The sequence below is a fragment of the Beta vulgaris genome, chromosome 8, assembly GCF_026745355.1.
Source record: "Beta vulgaris subsp. vulgaris cultivar EL10 chromosome 8, EL10.2, whole genome shotgun sequence".
Taxonomy (NCBI): domain Eukaryota; kingdom Viridiplantae; phylum Streptophyta; class Magnoliopsida; order Caryophyllales; family Amaranthaceae; genus Beta; species Beta vulgaris.
Genome location: NC_079209.1, coordinates 11,126,760 through 11,144,788, shown reverse-complemented (window position 1 = coordinate 11,144,788; position 18,029 = coordinate 11,126,760). Strand labels below are relative to the sequence as shown.

At 36.8% G+C, this 18,029-nt stretch overlaps 1 protein-coding gene across 5 annotated transcripts; it reads right to left on the bottom strand.

Moving 5' to 3' along the window:
• Positions 1-1,075: 1,075 nt before the first annotated feature.
• On the bottom strand, positions 1,076-17,308 carry LOC104882849 (hypothetical protein). 5 transcript variants are annotated; one of them, XR_008967169.1, is made up of 14 exons: positions 16,812-17,306; positions 15,848-16,058; positions 15,122-15,771; positions 14,582-14,742; positions 13,658-13,718; positions 11,941-12,006; positions 11,481-11,566; positions 9,784-9,847; positions 6,886-7,098; positions 5,248-5,313; positions 3,668-3,747; positions 3,256-3,385; positions 1,781-1,840; positions 1,076-1,701 (listed from the first exon to the last, which is right to left on the bottom strand). XR_008967169.1 is itself a non-coding variant. In XM_057390995.1 (13 exons), exons 2-12 carry the CDS (start codon positions 15,993-15,995, stop codon positions 3,268-3,270), a joined length of 1,713 nt encoding a protein of 570 aa, XP_057246978.1. In that variant the 5' UTR covers positions 15,996-16,058; positions 16,812-17,306; the 3' UTR covers positions 1,076-1,701; positions 3,256-3,267. The 5 variants fall into 5 exon arrangements, 2 of the variants coding, with proteins under 2 accessions (XP_057246978.1, XP_048490269.1); XR_008967171.1 differs by having other exon boundaries at positions 1,076-1,690; XR_008967170.1 differs by having other exon boundaries at positions 16,866-17,306.
• Between the last annotated feature and the right edge of the window lie 721 nt (positions 17,309-18,029).

The following is an 18,029-nucleotide window of genomic DNA, read 5'->3' as shown; positions in this document are numbered from 1 at the left end:
AAATGTGTTTAGGCCTGTGCGATTTGGCGACCCGAGCCCGACATCTTGGACCCCACCTGCTGCGGGTTCCTTCAAGGCGAACTTCGATGCTCACCTAAGCGCTGGTGGAGAGATTGGGCTGGGCGTGGTGCTGCGGGATCATCAGGGACGGGTGAAACTGATGGCAACGAAGCGTATCGGGGCGAGAGGGGACGCCACTCAAGCTGAGGCCATGGCTGCAAGGTTTGCGGTGGAAGTGACGTTGAGGCTTGGCTTCGAAAATGTGGTCTTTGAAGGGGATGCACTGACAGTGGTGAATGTAGTGAAAAATAATGTTGATGGGGGTGGCCCCTATTTTTTGAGTCTTTGATGATATTCGTAGATTAGTATGTTCTTTTGTTTCTTTTTCCTTTGTGCATGTGAAACGGGCGGGTAATGTTGTTGCCCATATGTTAGCTCGTTGGGATTGTCCAAGTAATTCTGAGATTGTATGGTTTGATGCTTTTCCCCAAAGTCTCACTACTTTGGCGGACATTGATCTAATATAAGTATTCAAGTTTCCCCTCAAAAAAAAAAAAAAAAATTTGTTAGCTTAATTGTGTCACTTTCTTTCTTTTTCTAGAAAAGTTAAATTTATGTTTACTCTTTCTTCTAATACCATTTATTAAGGCTTGTTAATTATTGTTACTGGTGCTAATAACAATGTTAAAGAGAATGTGAATTCTTTCTAAATTATATTGCCTTTGTTCCTCATTTTTAACCAAGAAACGACACTCTAGAAACAACCACCTTAAGACCCGTTCGTTATCGTTTTTTGTTTTGAGTTGTTTTAAAACTAAAAACCAAAAACTAGAAATAAAAAAAAAAAGTGATTTTCACTTTCCAGTTATCAGTTTTTCAAAATCATCATGTTCCCAATAAATTTGACTAATTTTTTATTCATTATAGGACATATATCATATGACTTTGAAAATCAAAAACCAAAAAACAAAAAACCATAATAATGCCGAACGGGCCCTTAGCTTTCGTGAAACCCACTTGCATGTTAGCTTTTATATAATTTGGACTTTAAGGTCTATTGCATATATCATGCCCATTGACTACAAGTATTTGCTTTTATTATCATCAATTTCATCAAAGAGTTCTCATAATTACCTCATAGTGGAAGATATTAAAGTACTTGATCCCAGCCATTCTATTAATATGGCAAGCCATAAAAAATTTATAGGAAATCGACATAACATTAAATATAATACCACCAATAGCAATATACAAATATATGACAGGATTTGAGCAAATGTTTCTAGTTTCGACCTCTGGCTTGGGTGCCAATGCTTAGCACCATTCTAATTATGGCAGTACCGAGCATCGAGAAATTAGGGTTTGTGCTGATTTCAGTTCTGCTTTTGGGTAAGCATAATTGAACCCCGGATACCTAGTCAGTTTCGACTCCAAATACTCGGGATTCGGGACTTAAATCGCTTGATTCCCCTGCTAAAATCGGTTCATGAGTGTGGGCTTGGCAGGTCCCAGGCGGTTCTAGATCTGAATCCAGGTCACCAATTCCTTTTGCTCACCTCTTCTTCCAATGTTAAAACTCGGGAATACCGTTTAGATAATGGACCATAGCTTAGAAGAGAGGAACTTAAGAAAAACACCAGTTTTCGTACAGCTATGATCAGCCTCATATTCAGCAAGTTATCCAGTCAATCTGTCATATACCTGAAAGCATTAGTTTGAAGTTCAGAACATTTAATCTGCGAATGTAGGTATCCAAATTAAAAAGCTGTTTTGCACCCACATTTCTCTCTCAAAGGCAGCAATTGAACCAGCAATCGGACCCTCAAGACAGCTCCTCGAGCTGCCGATATGCGAAGAAAAGAAAATCATATTAACAACCGATGCAATTAGAAATCGAGTATAAGTGATTCGCAATTTAATACAACAAAGATAAGATTATGATGGAGCTAGTTACATGGTGAATCAGTGTCACACAATTCACGCTCGCTCCTTAACATGGAACAGGCTCAGGAATGGAATTCGGGTTTTAGGGTATTGCTTTACTATGCAAATTGGAACGCGCGAACCAACTTGCAATTCAGGGGGGAGGTGGGCTTGACACTGTGGTGAGCAACAGATAGTAAAACCAATCTTCGGATTCTAAAAAAGTTATAATACAATTTAATAAGCAATCATATATGTGTAAGGTTAGTTGGAGGGGAACATTTTCAACGGGAAATTTATCAACCGCCCGACTTTTCATGGAACATCTTCCAGGGAAATAAACAGCTGTAAATAAATTTTCTTTTGTTAAGTTCCATAAAGAAAGAGGAAGGTATGGAACAGGAAGAAAAATGCAGCAGTCCTTCCCATAGAAATGAAAAGGTTTTTCATCCATGGAAGAACTACTTTCCACCCTTGGGAAAACTAGACTCTAGGATGTTATTTCTGCACTTTCCACCCAATGATGTATACAGCAAAAAAAGGGTAAAAACTAGCTATCTATGCAAATCACCAGTCAATCAATAGTGAATCTAGAACATCCACAAGTTTTTGTTTAGACAATAGTCCTGAAGAGGAAACCCACAGTGCACCATTCTTTAAACAAATTAAGCGCGCCACATGATTCCATCAATGAGTCATTAATCATTATATTTAGAACACAAAATGATTTTGTAATGGGTGACCAGAAACAAGCAAAAGACAGGGAGCTGTCAAGAGAAAAGGCAGGACTGGCCAAGTTAAAGTTAGCAGAACATAATTATCCAAGCATGTTAATGTAGTCCTCATGAATAATTAAATCAGTCCTAGACGGCTAGACCATTTGCATCAGCCAAGACAAGGAAATCTCACACAAAACAGGTTCCATAACAGAATTGCCACTCTGAAGATTTGCAAGAAGGTGAAATGGTTGCACAAATAACACAATGATGCCCTTAAACGAAAATAAGAAGATCATCCTTCTAAATTAGTATCCTGGATTTTATATCAATTTAAGTGCGCACAAATGGGTGACAAAGGAAAAATCAAACAAGTGAAACTAAAAGTGAAGCTTGTGTCAAAAGTTGTGCTAGCCATTGTTATCTTCATAAAGTTCCCAACACAAAACTGTAATAGATGAATAGATTACCCAAATTGCTATCACCATCTTCCTAACACTAGCCATTTATCGAAAACTTAAAGCTAGCCGTTCTGAATTCAAAGACCTTTTCTTTTCTTCCCCCAACTGGATTTAAATCTAGGGGGAAAATGATAAAAAGGACATATTGCACGTACCTCTTGTAAAATCTAGTATTTATAGCCAATTTGCAGCATCAAATGCCGATAGAAGCGACCTCGGATAGCTCTTTGCCATTGAAAACGCAGAGAGGTGAACCAGTTCAACTGCAACTGTTCCTGGACAAGCCTTCAGAGACCCAATAGAAATACAGCAAATTAAACCAAATTCATATATATATTGAATGCTTATAGATAAACTTAAAACCTCTCTTTCTTGCCACCTAAATCAACGCCAAACGTCCTCACCATAATGAACTATATGAGAAGTAAGGCTAACCCGAAACTCTTCACAACTACCAAACCAGAACTACCATAAGGGTAAGCTGGGTGAGCTGCCTAGTCATTAAAACAATGTTTCACTGTTTAAGATGGTGAATTATGACAATTATCAATCGAGTAATCAACTCACCATCTCACGAGACATCTCTGCATACCACGAGATACTGGACGAATGAAGGATGGATCCCGCTGAGCATAGAGCACACCTACCTGGATCAAGATTAAATCACACAAAAGCAACTTCAATCAATGTAATCATAGAAAAGAGAAAACGATGATTAATGTTAGAGAGAAGGACAGAGAAGACTTAAGATGGATCCAGAAAGAAACAAAACAGTAAGCCGTAAGAGTTTGGAGGATCCATGAAATTCATTCAACCTAGTAAGAAAAATATGACGCCACTATTCACCATTTATACCAAAGCTAACTCATATTTTGGAAGATTACCAATTAAGAAACCCCCTATGCTTAAGAATTTTCTCTTTCCAGTGCCATGGGAGTTCAAGGGCCATGTTAAGCACAATCCTTAAGATGTAGAAGTTAGTGTTTGAACTAAAGTCAAATCCCCCATCCAGTATAATATTAGTATTAGTGATCTAGTGGGCAAGAGAATGTACGATATTACAAGAGTTAAAAGCACTATTATTTTGAGGCACTGCTGTAGCTGTAATGCCTCCAAAGTCCAAACATCCCTTACCCCTCTACTGAAATTATAATGCACTTTTGGTGAAAACAAGGAAACTGCAATGCATACCCTTCAAATAGAAAGCATCTGTCACTCCATTCCTTTAATTCTCCTTCGTTTTGTGCATTCCCCCAACACTCACTTGCAGTTCTCACCCTTTTCTTTCAGTTTCCTCTCTCTCCCCTCCCTTTCTCTCCTCTTACAGTGACCACATCATTTCGTTTGTAATTCACTAGATTTATTGGCTGCAGTTTTATTTTGCTATCAGTTGTTTTAAGAAACTGACGGCTTTGGATTACTCCCTTCACTTAGCACGTCCTCACTCCTCATCTCAATATCCGGGCAGTATTTGCCTCAGATATCAATTAAAGCCTCAACTTTAGGGGTGTGCCTCAATTGGTGTTGCATAGTAGATTTTCACGTACTTGATCTCTAGGAAGCTAGGTGAACACCTCTACTTAACAGGCTTGTGTATAAATGTCAATGAGTAAAACCACTACAGCCACATTTTAAAACCATTCATTTTTTATGAGGCCTAATTTATTCCTTATTGGCCTGCTTACCAGCAAATACTGTATTGATGATGATCATTTTGTTCACTTCCGATGGAGTGAAAAGTTCAATATTCTTTGCTTAAACAAACTCAATCAAAATGGACATTTACATTGTCTGAACTTTGTAGCTATTGAGAAGCAGTTGACTGTCAAGATTTCAGATCAAAGGTCTAATAACCACCTTCCTGTTATCACAAAGGTAAGATTGGATATATTGGATTCCTTGCTCCACCATAGAGGGAACCATCTTTAAAGGTATTGTGGGTAACTTTGAAATTGTTGATTTAATGAGCATTATAATTTACAAATAAATAGAATACACTGTGTTTGACCCTAAGGATGAAGAACTCAATACTCTTTCAAATTAATATGTCAAGCAAGCAAAAAAGTAAGTTTCTCGCTTTTTCCTCCCACACAAGGCTGCAAGATGGGCTCGTGAAAGCGTAGGTCAAAGAGTGGAGTTGAAAATACCTCTAACAATGCTACAGCTGAAGGATCATCAAAGATTTCAAGACTGCAATCAGCAAAATAGTTAAGCTGCATCAAGGAAAGCAAAAAGTAAAGTAAGGATCTACTCTGGATGAGAATATAAGCAGAAAAGATATGTTCTTCAGCAACAAAAGCAAACAACTACTTACTTTGGGGACTAAAAATGAGAGACTCGTTGTGTTATAGACTATCAACAGATTGATACTCAAACAAATAATTATTCTCCTCTCTTCAAGACAAGGCCCTTCATATATGGATAAACAGGAATTACTAGAAAGAAACTTTGCAATGGCCTTTCTAGCCTATCTTCAAGCTTCTCATAGCCACCATAGGCAAGGTTTTGAAGAATACATAGGTTTTTGAAGAATACATAGGTTTTTGAGACTCTTTGATATCAAACACTAAAATAAAGGAAGTAGCAACTATCATAAGAAAAGAAAGTACTACCACTTTGGATGAAACTTCCAATATGGATCTGCGACCATAAACGGTAAAGCCATGTCCCAGGGGCCTCTTTCATGTGCAGAATTCCTAAGGACAACAATTTTTCTGTTCCAACTAGCCAGCGGCCATACAAGTCTTAAGCCCACTGTATACTTGGTACCTACTGAAGTCCTAAAGACAGAAATCTGCTACTACGTCCATTGAAAACATTCCAATTCCATCATTTTTAATAAGATTAAAAAGCTGGGCAACTGGATTAATGGAATTGACCAGCTGAAGTCTGAAGAACAATACAAGCGATTTATAACTGAAGAGGAAAGAAACAAAGTGCCAATAAGTGCATTGCTGATGCTAGAGGTTAGTTAGTTGTGGGAAGTTTCTTGTGAACGTTAGGACGATAAGATACTGAGCTTTGAGCATAAGTAATAAACACTTAGAGAAGAGGATGAAGACCCAAGTCAATTCAGCAACACAAAGTCAAAGCTTTTGCATAGACTTAAGTTTGGGATGTATACAGTACCTCTGTTGGTTGCTGACTGTAACAGCTGCATTATGCATGAGGGTGAAATGAAGGGGACTGCTTGTAAAAGGAACTGACCGTAAAAACACCACTTACATATCTGCTTATCAATATCTAGTAAGTGACACTATCTCTAAAGCTACTAGATATCACCTCACTACCTCAAAATTTCCAAACACGTACCCTACCAAAGTGTACCAATAAGGCAATAACCAGAACAAGACGAAACTTCTTTGCCGTTTGTTTCAAAATTCATGGCTGATGCTAATTCTACACCAGAGGCATAAAACCATCAATGTACCAACCAGTCAAGAAAAGGCCCAAGATTGCCTATACAACCTTAACGATAAAATCACAATAAAGAATTCAATTACACTGACCACAGTCACAAGTATAAAGGTTATAAATAAAACATTACACCTTAACCAGGTCAGCATCTAAGCCAGAAAAGAATATCACCCAAGACTCAAGAGGAACTCATAGACACTGGAGTCTATTTGCAAGGCAGAATAAGATGAAACATAAAACAGGAATCAAAACATCAGCCCAACACAGGAAGCTCCCACCACTAGCAATGTGAGAAGTTTTTAATATTTTTATCCATCAATGATACCAGGAAAAAGTAAAACCACAGGTAAACAAAAAGACAGGATTACCCCAAATTCAGCATTGACCAATGACTGCACAAAATCCATCAGCTGAACCTTAGCCCACTCCAACCGACGAATAGGGTCATCTATGCGTGGAGGATGCCTCCAGGGAGCCCCAAAACGTAATTTATCCTTCGGTATCTTTCCATTGTGTGCATCAAGAGCAAATTGTTGCAGAAGTGACAAAGCTTTCTCCATCGCTGGGTTCACCACAGTTATCTACAGATTAGCAGTAAATGAAGTCAGATAAACTACAGAACTACAGGGATTGTTCAGAAGCAAAACATTCTAGATTTTGAGAAGTAATGATCCCTTGAACATGATGTATAACCATCTAAGGATCATAAATATCAATGCCGCTTCTATGTTTATAGAAGTACCACAAAAAGAATCTTCAACTAAAGGCTATTATTTATGTATTTCTCCTTTAATTTTCCTTCTTTCAATAACAATAGATCAGCTAACAGATGCAAAAAGTAATAGGTCGTCAGTCGTCTAAGGACGACATCATCCCAAGACTTGTTAATCCTTTGTGAATGCTCTATCCACGTCAAACCGTTTAGATAAAGACATATCGAATCAATAAAATTAAAGGGAATTACACACCATTAAGAGGACCACCAAAAAAATGTGTTCCAAAATCCCCAAACATCAGTTAACCTTAGACTAAGAAAGACTCCTTTAGAAGAACACTATAATAGACCAAGAAAGACCACTCTATGTCACTAGTATTATGCAACTCACCGCTAGCCAGTCTAGAAGCTCACACTCTCTACATTGACATGCAAATTAAAAGTTTAAAAAGCTAAGACAGTATTAATAGATAAGCATCTACATCATGACACATATACTAGTGGGATTTAAACATCCAACCATTAAAATTTTCTCTTTTAAGTAAAGCCCTGAGCATGCTAAACATCATTTGTTTCAGTAGTAAATTTTATTTTCTTTTCAAATGAAGTAATAATAACTAGAGTAAGAGAAAAGGTACAAAAGTAGGGACAAGGATGTCAAACTTGTAGCAAAGAACTCAATAGCCCATGTAGAATGCGCTCAAAAGAAAATCAGATGAAAGAGCACACCAACAGCGGCAATAACCATAACAACTAAAGAACGCCAAATCCTTGATCCCAATAGGTGTCATTATCTAAAGGTAGCAACAAACTTAATATCCCATGTAGAATGCGCTCAAAAGGAAGTCAGGTGAAAGAGCACACCAACAGCGGCAATAACAATACTACAACACCACCAAATCCTTGATCTCAATAGGTGGTGTACATCTAAAGACCAAGTCTAGATAAACAATTTCATTACTATCAACTAAAAGATAGCAAAAGATTGCAAGGACCAAGACAGTAGGATAAAGTATATATCCGCCTCATCGAAGACACTCCTAGAGAAAGAAGCAAGTCGAATTCATCCTTTGATCATCCTTTCCGTTCACTGGAACCTTTTCCGCTTCATTGATTTTCATTCTGTCTGGATGCTCTTGTTTCTCATGTTCATCGATTTTCATAATATTTTCAGTGAAAAGAAAAGGACTACCATCATTTTAGAAAAAAAAAATTGCTTAACTTGATATTAAGTCATGCAATTGCTATTATCTTTACTGTTATAGGTTCTACAATTCATATAATGTTATTTATTTATAAGTATAAAGCCATCCTTCCAATTCGCTGATTAGATCAATAAAAACCCTTGCATCTCTATTCTATATGTCAAGAGGGGTAGGACACCAAAAAATAGAAAAAAGAAAAAAAAAGAAATAACTACTTACTTTAATTAAAAAATAAAAATAGAAAAAATAGAAAAAGGAACTACCTATTAATTAAAAAAGTAAAAAAAAAAAGTCAACAATTCAAAAAAAACCTAATTTATTATATATAATTAACAATTAGTTTAATATTTCTACATTCATCGTGTGCATATAAAACTAGTTTAATACTCCCTCTGTTTTTTTTTATCATTCTCACTTTTCTGTGCGCGTCTTCCAATGCACGTTTTAAAACTTAAATATCTTTCATTATATATTAGTAAAAATTATAATGATTGAATATTAATAAAGTACTAATTGAGACGAATCAAACAAGACCTCACATGACTATGTTTTTTCTTATAAATTGAGAACATTTGAGAAGATTCTCTCTATGCATGAATAGTGTCAAGATTCCAAGTGAGAAAGATAAAAAAAAACAGAGGGAGTACTAAGCAAAAGCAATCAACTGATCAAGAGATAGATGCATATTGGTTTCATTGCTTTGGCAGTACTATAAAGACACAGGGGTAGACATCCCTGACATAGTCTTGTAAGCTAAAACAAATCATCTGCATTGATCTATCATAAATTCATCACACACAGTCTAGACAAAAGGCTTTCACCTTACGGGGAGCTCCTAGTATTGTGTACATGTTAAAGGAAAGATTTACTGATGAGGAGAAACTCTTAAGACTCAATTTCTCTCACGAACATCATACCTTCAGGTCTTCCACATAAGCAAAGTGGCAAAGCGACAAAACTACTACTCTTCTGTTACTCAATCCCATAAATATATTTCTCGGTCACTATTACTATATGTTGTTCTTATTGGGGAAATAAACACGGTGCAATATATTAGATGATGCTCTACAACTAAATCAGCAAATTGAAGGCAGAACCATAGACTTATAATTAATTGTAGATTAATTATTTATTAGAAAAATACATGGGGATATTCCAAAATATCAATGCAATTCGTCACTAGCAAAGGTACCATTATGTTATCCCACAATGAAATTCGTAATATGAAAATTTATTGTTAATATATGTCATATTGTCCAAAATGTTTCTTACTAGAATAGCCCTTACCAGTCACATTTGCATAATTCTCATATCTAAGTGAATCAATAGCAATTACCAGAGCCTACCTGCAGATATGCCAAATAAGCATCTACTATATCCTCAAAGGTGCTACGTCTATGATCCATCATGCTGCATAAAAATAAGCCAAGATCAACAAACTGCAAAAATGGAAATGGGAAAGACATTGTGAAAAACAATGCAGCAGTTAAGCTAAATTTCATTGAGATAAAGGCACACAACAGATGTCAAAATCCTAGTAATAAATTTATGCAACAAACTTTACTGCTCCCTATATTTCATAAAGCAGCATTTCAGATGAAAATATTAGTTTAGAAATACAAGTCATTCTACAATATCAATGCAACATTAAATGTCATTTTATGAGATCAATGTAAGATTATCATAGAAATACTAATATATATGATATTTAATGTCAATTAAACCTACCAATCCAATTATAGCTAAAGCTAACAAATATTCCTAATATGTGTAACAACGTTAACATCCCTTTTAATCATTTACATATGAAGTATGACTCCCTTTCATACAGTATCTAACAGGAAAGCACAAAAATTCACCAAATTCTGAAAAATTAGCAAGCTGAACCAAAGACAGAATGTCATGAAAGACAGAATGTCATGAAAGACAGATAAGTCGAAATATGTCAAAAGAACATATGGTAAAATACTGCAATAAAATCTTCAGTATTTCCTATATGTAACAGGTGAAAACATAACTTCTAATACTTACCCTTTTTGCTTTTCCTTGCATGAGAAATATATATAAATAATTATAGGGTTCCATATGATGCCAGAATGACAAGAGAATCGATGTCACTATTCTGTAAGGTACAGAAAGACATTTTCCCAAGGAAAACTAGAGAGGTCAGCTGACATTTCAAGCGATAACAACAATCGCTGGTTGTTTCATGTATCCATTACTAAAGAGACGTTTCCTGAGGTTTCGAACACGGTTAATGATTGCACGTCACCTTGCAGCGAAATAAACTCCTACTCCCCCCATATTTCAAGGATCTTCTTACTTTCCGCTAAGTATGTTCCATAGAGATCTTCCTACTTTTCCCGTATTCCTTATTTAGTAAAATTTTGTAACCTTTTCACACTACTTTACGTCTTTACCCCAGATGTTGGACTCACATAATTCTACACTCCCATAACCATATTCTCTCTCCTGTTTATATAAACACAAAAGACCCACTTGCAAACTCCTCTCTCTCCCTTACCTTGGTTCCTGCTACTACAGAAAATAGGAAGATCCTTAAAAGACGAAAGGAGTATTTTCTTTTTGCAAAGACGGACAATAAATGCAACTAATTGGAGGTTTAATAAGGGAAAAATCACCATCTAATAACTTTAATCACGTAAATCGGAATCTAGAATCCGTTCCTTTTTTCTTTCTATTATGACTGGTGGGTTAACAAGGGGGCGTCATGTAATTTGATAACTCAAGTGATCAATTCATCAAAATAACAAAATTGGCTACCTCTGCATCTTTACTAAAACACTAGCCACCTCTCTGCAATCCTACAAGATGAAGACTAATCTCTAATCTGTTACTCTATTTTATATAAGTAAAATGATATAATTGTAATGTCAGAGAGGGTGCGCAGCTTTTCAGGGTCATTATTAGATTATGCTGAGAAAAGCTTCATATGGTGTTCAGAGGACAGTATTGAAAAAGACAAGCAAAAGAAACATCAAACCATACTTTTTTTTTTGAAGAGGACATCAATCATACTTACTTGAGATATTGATCGCTTTCTTTGAGTGCATGAAGTTCAAACAGATGCCGTGAGTTTGCACCGAGCACTTCAGTAACTATTGTCCACTGGATATACAGCATAAGTAAGATATAACTATTAAAGCAAGAAAGGGAAATGTATGGCAATCATGTGGTCCCTTTAAAAGTGGCAAGTTGCAGATATCTTAGAGTGTAGACAATTCAGAAACAGCACATTGATAGAAAAAAATAAGTTCTTAACATATACTATCTCCTATTCTTAATAATCTACACACTTCAGTTTTCACTTAGATTAAGGTAAAAGTATGAGAGAAAACATAAACGTGAAGTACATATTAATAATTGATAGGAGGGACCAGTCTAGGCATTGATGGGTTAAATGAGGTGGGACCCATATCCTACCAAAGTTCCAAAAAAAGGTTATTAAAAGAAGCGGCCCAATAAGGAAAGAATCTGCTCACCTCGGAGGCACTGAAGTAGTCAGGCACCATATGTAATTTGCCTTCATTGGAAGTCCAACCAAAGGTCTAAGATTCAGAAAACAGAACTGTTAACAGATAAGAAATATGCAAATACCTTCAGTGAAGGCAATTATAGTGAGAAAACCGAATATTTTTATATCCCATCACATGTAATGATGTGAAACACACTTGGGTAGATTTCTCATTAACCATTAGACATACAGAAAATGACCAATAAGAAAACTACAAGCCAAGTTAGAAGTAACATTTCCAACTCCATTAACTAAAACCTTGTTTTCATTTTTCAATTAACTATATCTAGACGAATGATAATTATGTACAAAGTAAATAGCATTACTATCATACAAACAACATTCTGATAACACCATTCTTGCAGTTCAGAGGGCACTCTTACTGACTGCACCAACAAAAACAACAGCAGCAGCAACGACAACAACAAAGCCTTAGCCCAAAATGATTTGGGGTCTGCTAACATGCACCGTCTATCAAATAATTTCCGTGACCAATGTAACAATAAGCTTTAAAGAATAAGTAAAAGACAGTAAGCAAAGAAAAATGAGAAAGTGAAAGTGAGAAGAGTAAGACGAGATAAAACATAAGAAACAAAAATCCGAATGAGGTGTAAAGAGAAAAACAAAAAAATGAGGATATAAATATAAATCTTGAGAAAGTTCTATAAAAGAGGGTGTAAAAATAATCAGTTCAACTGGTCCATGGCTCTAAAAAGACATAATTACAGATTTCCTACAAGCTCACCAAAGGAACCAAGCTAACAAAACCCAACCATAAGGAAAACAATAGCTACTGCAGCAACCTTGCAGTCACTAGCTACTTCAGATGCAGGAGTTTTCTTCTTCAAAAACCTTTAGGGTTTACCAATCAACTTTGGAGTTGTAAGAAATAAAGATATCAGATCTGAGTTTGTGTAGTAATACAAACTTTAAGCAGACACTCAAATCTTACCAAGTTACAAAAATCATCTATCTACACTGCTAGAGACCCAGAGTCCTACCTTTAGTCTAAATCATGTGAAAGACTTGGATAATTATGTCTAGAACCTCATTGACTGAGAGAAAAGGTTACAATGTTACAATACTCTGAAACTTAAAAAGATCTACACATATCAGAAGAGCGATAACTGAGCAACAAAGGAAGAAAAAAAACAGAGAGTTATGAATAACAGTCAATTTTTACAATGGACAACAAATTACTTCCAACCCCAGAAAAAAGACCTCTTGAATAGCAGTATTGAGAAACACAAAAAAATGTCCCACTATCTGATTTTTGATGCTCCAAAACTAATTTCTGTGTCATTGTGGTAGAAAAGATTTTGTAACGGAATCTCACTAAATTATACCCTAGATTCTGAACATCAGTCCTTGACTAATCAAGAAAATCTTTGTTTTTCCTCTTTCCTTCAATTATTTTTTTCGGGACCGGGGAGGAGTAGCACAAGATGACCAGAAATAGCTCAATCAAATAATTCTATCAACATCCAAGGTGTCTACGACATCTTTGGAAGGTCGGAATTTTCAAAAACTACATACTTGGAGTTACAAAACATCCGTGTGGGATTTGCAATATACACATAAAAGTATCATGTAAACAAGGAATAGAAAGAAAAAGATCATATAATTTGAGTAATAGAAAGCACAGAGAGGGAGGGAGTCCAAGGTCCGTCCCTTCTTTTTTTTACCTCACGAGATATAAAAATGTCTGGGAACCCGAAATCGATGTAGGCACGATATGAATAGTAGCTGAAAAGTACAACGATTATTAGATTTTAGATACATACAGCAAATTAGTGGACAAGTAGAAGACATAATTCTGCAAGACAAAAGAACTTCTTTATACCTGTTTTATTATTTCGAAAGATACAACAGATCCACGTCTAAGCAGGAATATAAGACCTTATCTTTAACCTCTAAGCAGGACTAGTTGTAGTAAGTTCATACAAGAAGTAACAAATTCATTACACACAAATTCCAAATAACATTCAGATTAATTTAGACAAGGTGGAAGGCCGATAATATCTATTGAATCTAAGGTAGTTGGGCCGTTTTCCTGACCAAGGCATTAAGTACATGTACATTAACCGGTTAGCTAATTACTAAATGATAGGGTAAGATTTAAACAGATACCACTTCCTTGGTACATACTAAGAGTTTTCGGGAAAGGCAAAGGCAATCAAGACCCCTCTTTCCCATTTATGAAGTATCGTCACTGTTTTTTTTTTTCATTTCCTTTCTCCTATTCTCATTTTAAGTTTACCCCAGAACCCTCTACCATGATTCCCCACCACTCCAGAGGGTTTCCAATTCCCCCAAACTCCTCTACATATTGACCAACCTTTGACCACCTTGACTACCACCATAAACAACTGCTGTGTCATAGCCATCAACGACATATTACCATAAAGTACAAAACTAAATAATCAACAACTGAACTAACAAGACCAAGATTAGATGATAGATAGAACACATTACAAATCCAAAAATCACCAGAAGTTAACTATAACCATCTCGATTAAGAGAACAAATAATTATGGACTATTTTATGATCAGACACCTTACATAGGGAACAACCAAAAATGCAATAGTTATGCAAAGATTTCATTTACCTATCAGATGTCACAAGAATGATAGGAAGACACATCTCATTCGCCCCCAAAGAAATCATTCTCCATATTAAACTATCATGGTAACTTGGTCCGCACACTGTAGAATCATCTGTTGAAACTGCATTCTTTAGGACCTCTATATTGTTAATCACAAGCTTTGGCTGTTACAACAAAAAAAAAAGAGAGACACAATCATACCCAACAGTAAAAATAATCGAACCAGTGTACTACCAGCTAAGCCAATTGTCTAACCATCATCAGCTCATGACATGTAACAAAATATTATCACAAGAGGCACAGTGCTTAACAAGATTCCAAGGAAATAAATTCAGTAAAACAACTGAATAATGTAAATTGGCACAAAGCATTATGTGGAACTCGCATTCTAGAAAGGAGATAACTGCAGAAGCATTATAATCTCTCAACGTGGAACAAAACATCTCACAGACATGAATAAACTGTAAACCATCACTAGCTTACAGTGCAGCCTATGACATAAACAGTAATGAATACTTGAAAATGATCAATACTAAAGAATACCTGAAAATGATCAATTTCAGAAGCTGAAGACAACAACTCTAGCAACAAATATGGCCAGTCAGTAACCGAACTCATCAGAGATCTCGAAATCCCACCAGTCTTATTCAGATCAGCAATAGCATTAGATCTCCATTGTTGCTGAACACTTATAACCTCTTTCGCCAATCTCAATGCAATCACAGCTTCTTTCAAATAAGACCTCTCATCGACTGTCATCCCCTTCTTATCACCGTCCAACCCAACTAGCCCCTCAATCTCCTTAGTGTTCAACCGAGCAGAATAGGCAAAAACTGCCCTATCCCACAACACAGAGGCGGAAGCCTTACTTGAAAGAGCCCCTATTTTCGAACTCGGATTTGAAGACTGCAAAATGTGGCGAAGGGTGTGGCTAAGACCATGCCATTTATTGAGGGTAGTGAAGATTTGGTGGGAAGTGATTTGACCCAGCTGAATCCCCCTTTCAGCCATGGATTCGAGGCATTTATCCAGGTGTGATTTCAGAAGAGACAGAGGAGGAGGGGGGGAAGAGCAGGAGTACCATGAACTCCAAGGAAAAGAGGCATTGTGAGAAGGATGGTGTTCCTTGATCGATTGAGCAAAATCGACATAACCTGTGAGGTGTGGCCCCTTGTTCCAGTTCTCCATAAGACCTGAGGAAGAAGAGGATGAAGATGATAACGCAAAGAGAGATAAAAGATAGGACGGAAGATATAGAGAGAGTATTACGTTCAAGTATGACGGTGGTTTTGCCAACGCCTCGAGGACCATGGAGAATAAGAGGCTGGTTAACACGGTGATGTTGGACATGGTTATTGAGGACAGTTTCTAGTAATGGCCGTGGTATGATTCTCCATGCTTTACTAGTTTTCAACATTTGAGGACGAATAGAACTTCACTTTCGATCAGTCAGTTACACCAGATACATAAGCTTGATTCCCTAGCAACGAAAAGCATAATGAAGGTCAACACTTTGTCTGTGTAAAATGACAACCATGTCAGGAGCAAAAAAAAAAGAGCCATGTCGCCCATTCATTATCAGAATTGTTATGCGTACTTCATAGTAATATAAGCTAGGCCACTAGAATAACATTGATATTGTAATGCTACTTAAACTGCACTGCAAGCGAAGAAAGAGCACCTCATCAAAGTCTCTAGCTCTAAGTTACTGACACAAGCATATGAAAGTAGTTTCATAATTCATATGTCCAAGTAAAAATGAAACAACTTCAACTTGAGTATCAGAGTGCCTAATATCAACAAAGGCGGCATAAGACGGACCCTTGTTAGAGAAACTGGTCTTGCAAATTCAGTAATTAAGTGCACATGCAGCAACCTTCACAAAGCAAGACCTGACTCACATTTGAAGTTCCTTTGCCTGACCGACACAATGACACAATTCTAATATCCAATACCAAATTCAGCCACACAATTCAATTAACTTCGACGATCACACTTCAATTAAGTACTTAAAATTACCTCATAAGCAGACATAAAATTCCATAAATCCAAATTTGAAAACAATTGACCATATTGGTTAGATTCTCTACCTCCCCATAATCAATAAAACTTTATACAAGAAAGCACAAAAATCATAACATAGAAGCAAGTGGGGAGAAAAAAAAAACAAATATTACAGCTATTGGAACCTTGGAAAATAACAGTAGTCTATTATTCAATATTAGCACAGCACCTCTATATTGTTCGGACCGGGCCGAACTGGAGGAAAGTGAAATCGACGACTTACGAGGAGAAATATTAAGCCGGAATTGTACGCCGGCGGCGGCGAAAAACGAGTAGCAGAAAAAGATCGTCGAAATTGCAGTAAGAAAACGGAGGAGAGAGAAAGAGAGAGGAGGCAGCAGAGGAAATATAACAGGGGGAGGCGGGTGGCAACGCCGGCGGCCAGACTGCAGAAGCGGACGTGGAGGAGCAGCAAGAGAGATGGGGCACGAGGGACAGAAGAACAGAGAGACAAGATGAGTGTCTATTACTCTCTTCTTTCTCCTCCATTTCTTCGTTATTTGCTTTTTTTTTTTTTTTTGATTTTTTAATAAAAATAATATAAATTTTTGTACGTTCTCTCGCAATAATGCAAATTTTTGCTTCTTTTAAGCGTACAATTTCTATTGTATGGGCGCCCCAACATGGAGTAGTGATTAGGGTTTTAAGCCCTAATCTATATGCTTTCCAATTCTACCATTGGAAGGATATGATGAAGGTGTTAGAGGGTCGCCCCTGGTGTTTTGACAACATGCTCATCATCATTAAGGAAGCCGATGGTGACGAACAACCTGACCAAGTAAGTCTCATTCATTCTCCCTTTTGGGTCCGAATTAAAAATCTTCCTTTTAATTACCGCTCCGATGATATTGTTAAAGCTTTGATTGGAAATATGGGAGAGATTCTTGAACTGGAGGAGGATGTTTTGGGTTTTGGAAGATATCGGAGAATTAAGGTGCTTCTTGATGTTACTAAACCGCTGCGTCGATTCTGAACACTGAAAGATAAAAAGGGACGTGAATTTCAGGTGGTTTTTGCCTACGAAAGGCTACCTTTCTTCTGTTTTGCTTGTGGGATTATGGGCCACTCGGAGCGTGAGTGTCATGGGGTAGCCGAAGAAGATAAGCAGGAGAGTCTTGGCTGGAGTTTGGCTCTTAAAGCGACTCCAAGAAAAGGAAGAACGAAGGAGATTGAGGAAGAAAAGAAGTGCAGGATGAATAAAAAAGTGCTTTTCCTACTGAAACCTCGGACTCTGGACCAAACTACACCCAAAAGACAGTGCAATTTTTTTGTCCCCCATCTAGTGACATTAATAAACCCTCGTCATTACTTCATAATGAGGACAATCATGTTGCTGTGTTTCCCAAACAACCCAATGTACCTTTTGATATTATTCCCAGAGCTTTGA

What these genes read in the sequence shown, in the direction of transcription:
- LOC104882849 (XM_057390995.1), bottom strand. Translation starts at nt 15,995, where the DNA reads ATGTTGAAAACTAGTAAAGCATGGAGAATCATACCACGGCCATTACTA. An exon ending in CTGAAATTGATCATTTTCAG is followed by an intron (nt 14,743 to 15,121) that starts GTATTCTTTAGT and finishes TTGTTGTAACAG; the next exon opens with CCAAAGCTTGTGATTAACAA. An exon ending in ACTACTTCAGTGCCTCCGAG is followed by an intron (nt 11,567 to 11,940) that starts GTGAGCAGATTC and finishes CTGTATATCCAG; the next exon opens with TGGACAATAGTTACTGAAGT.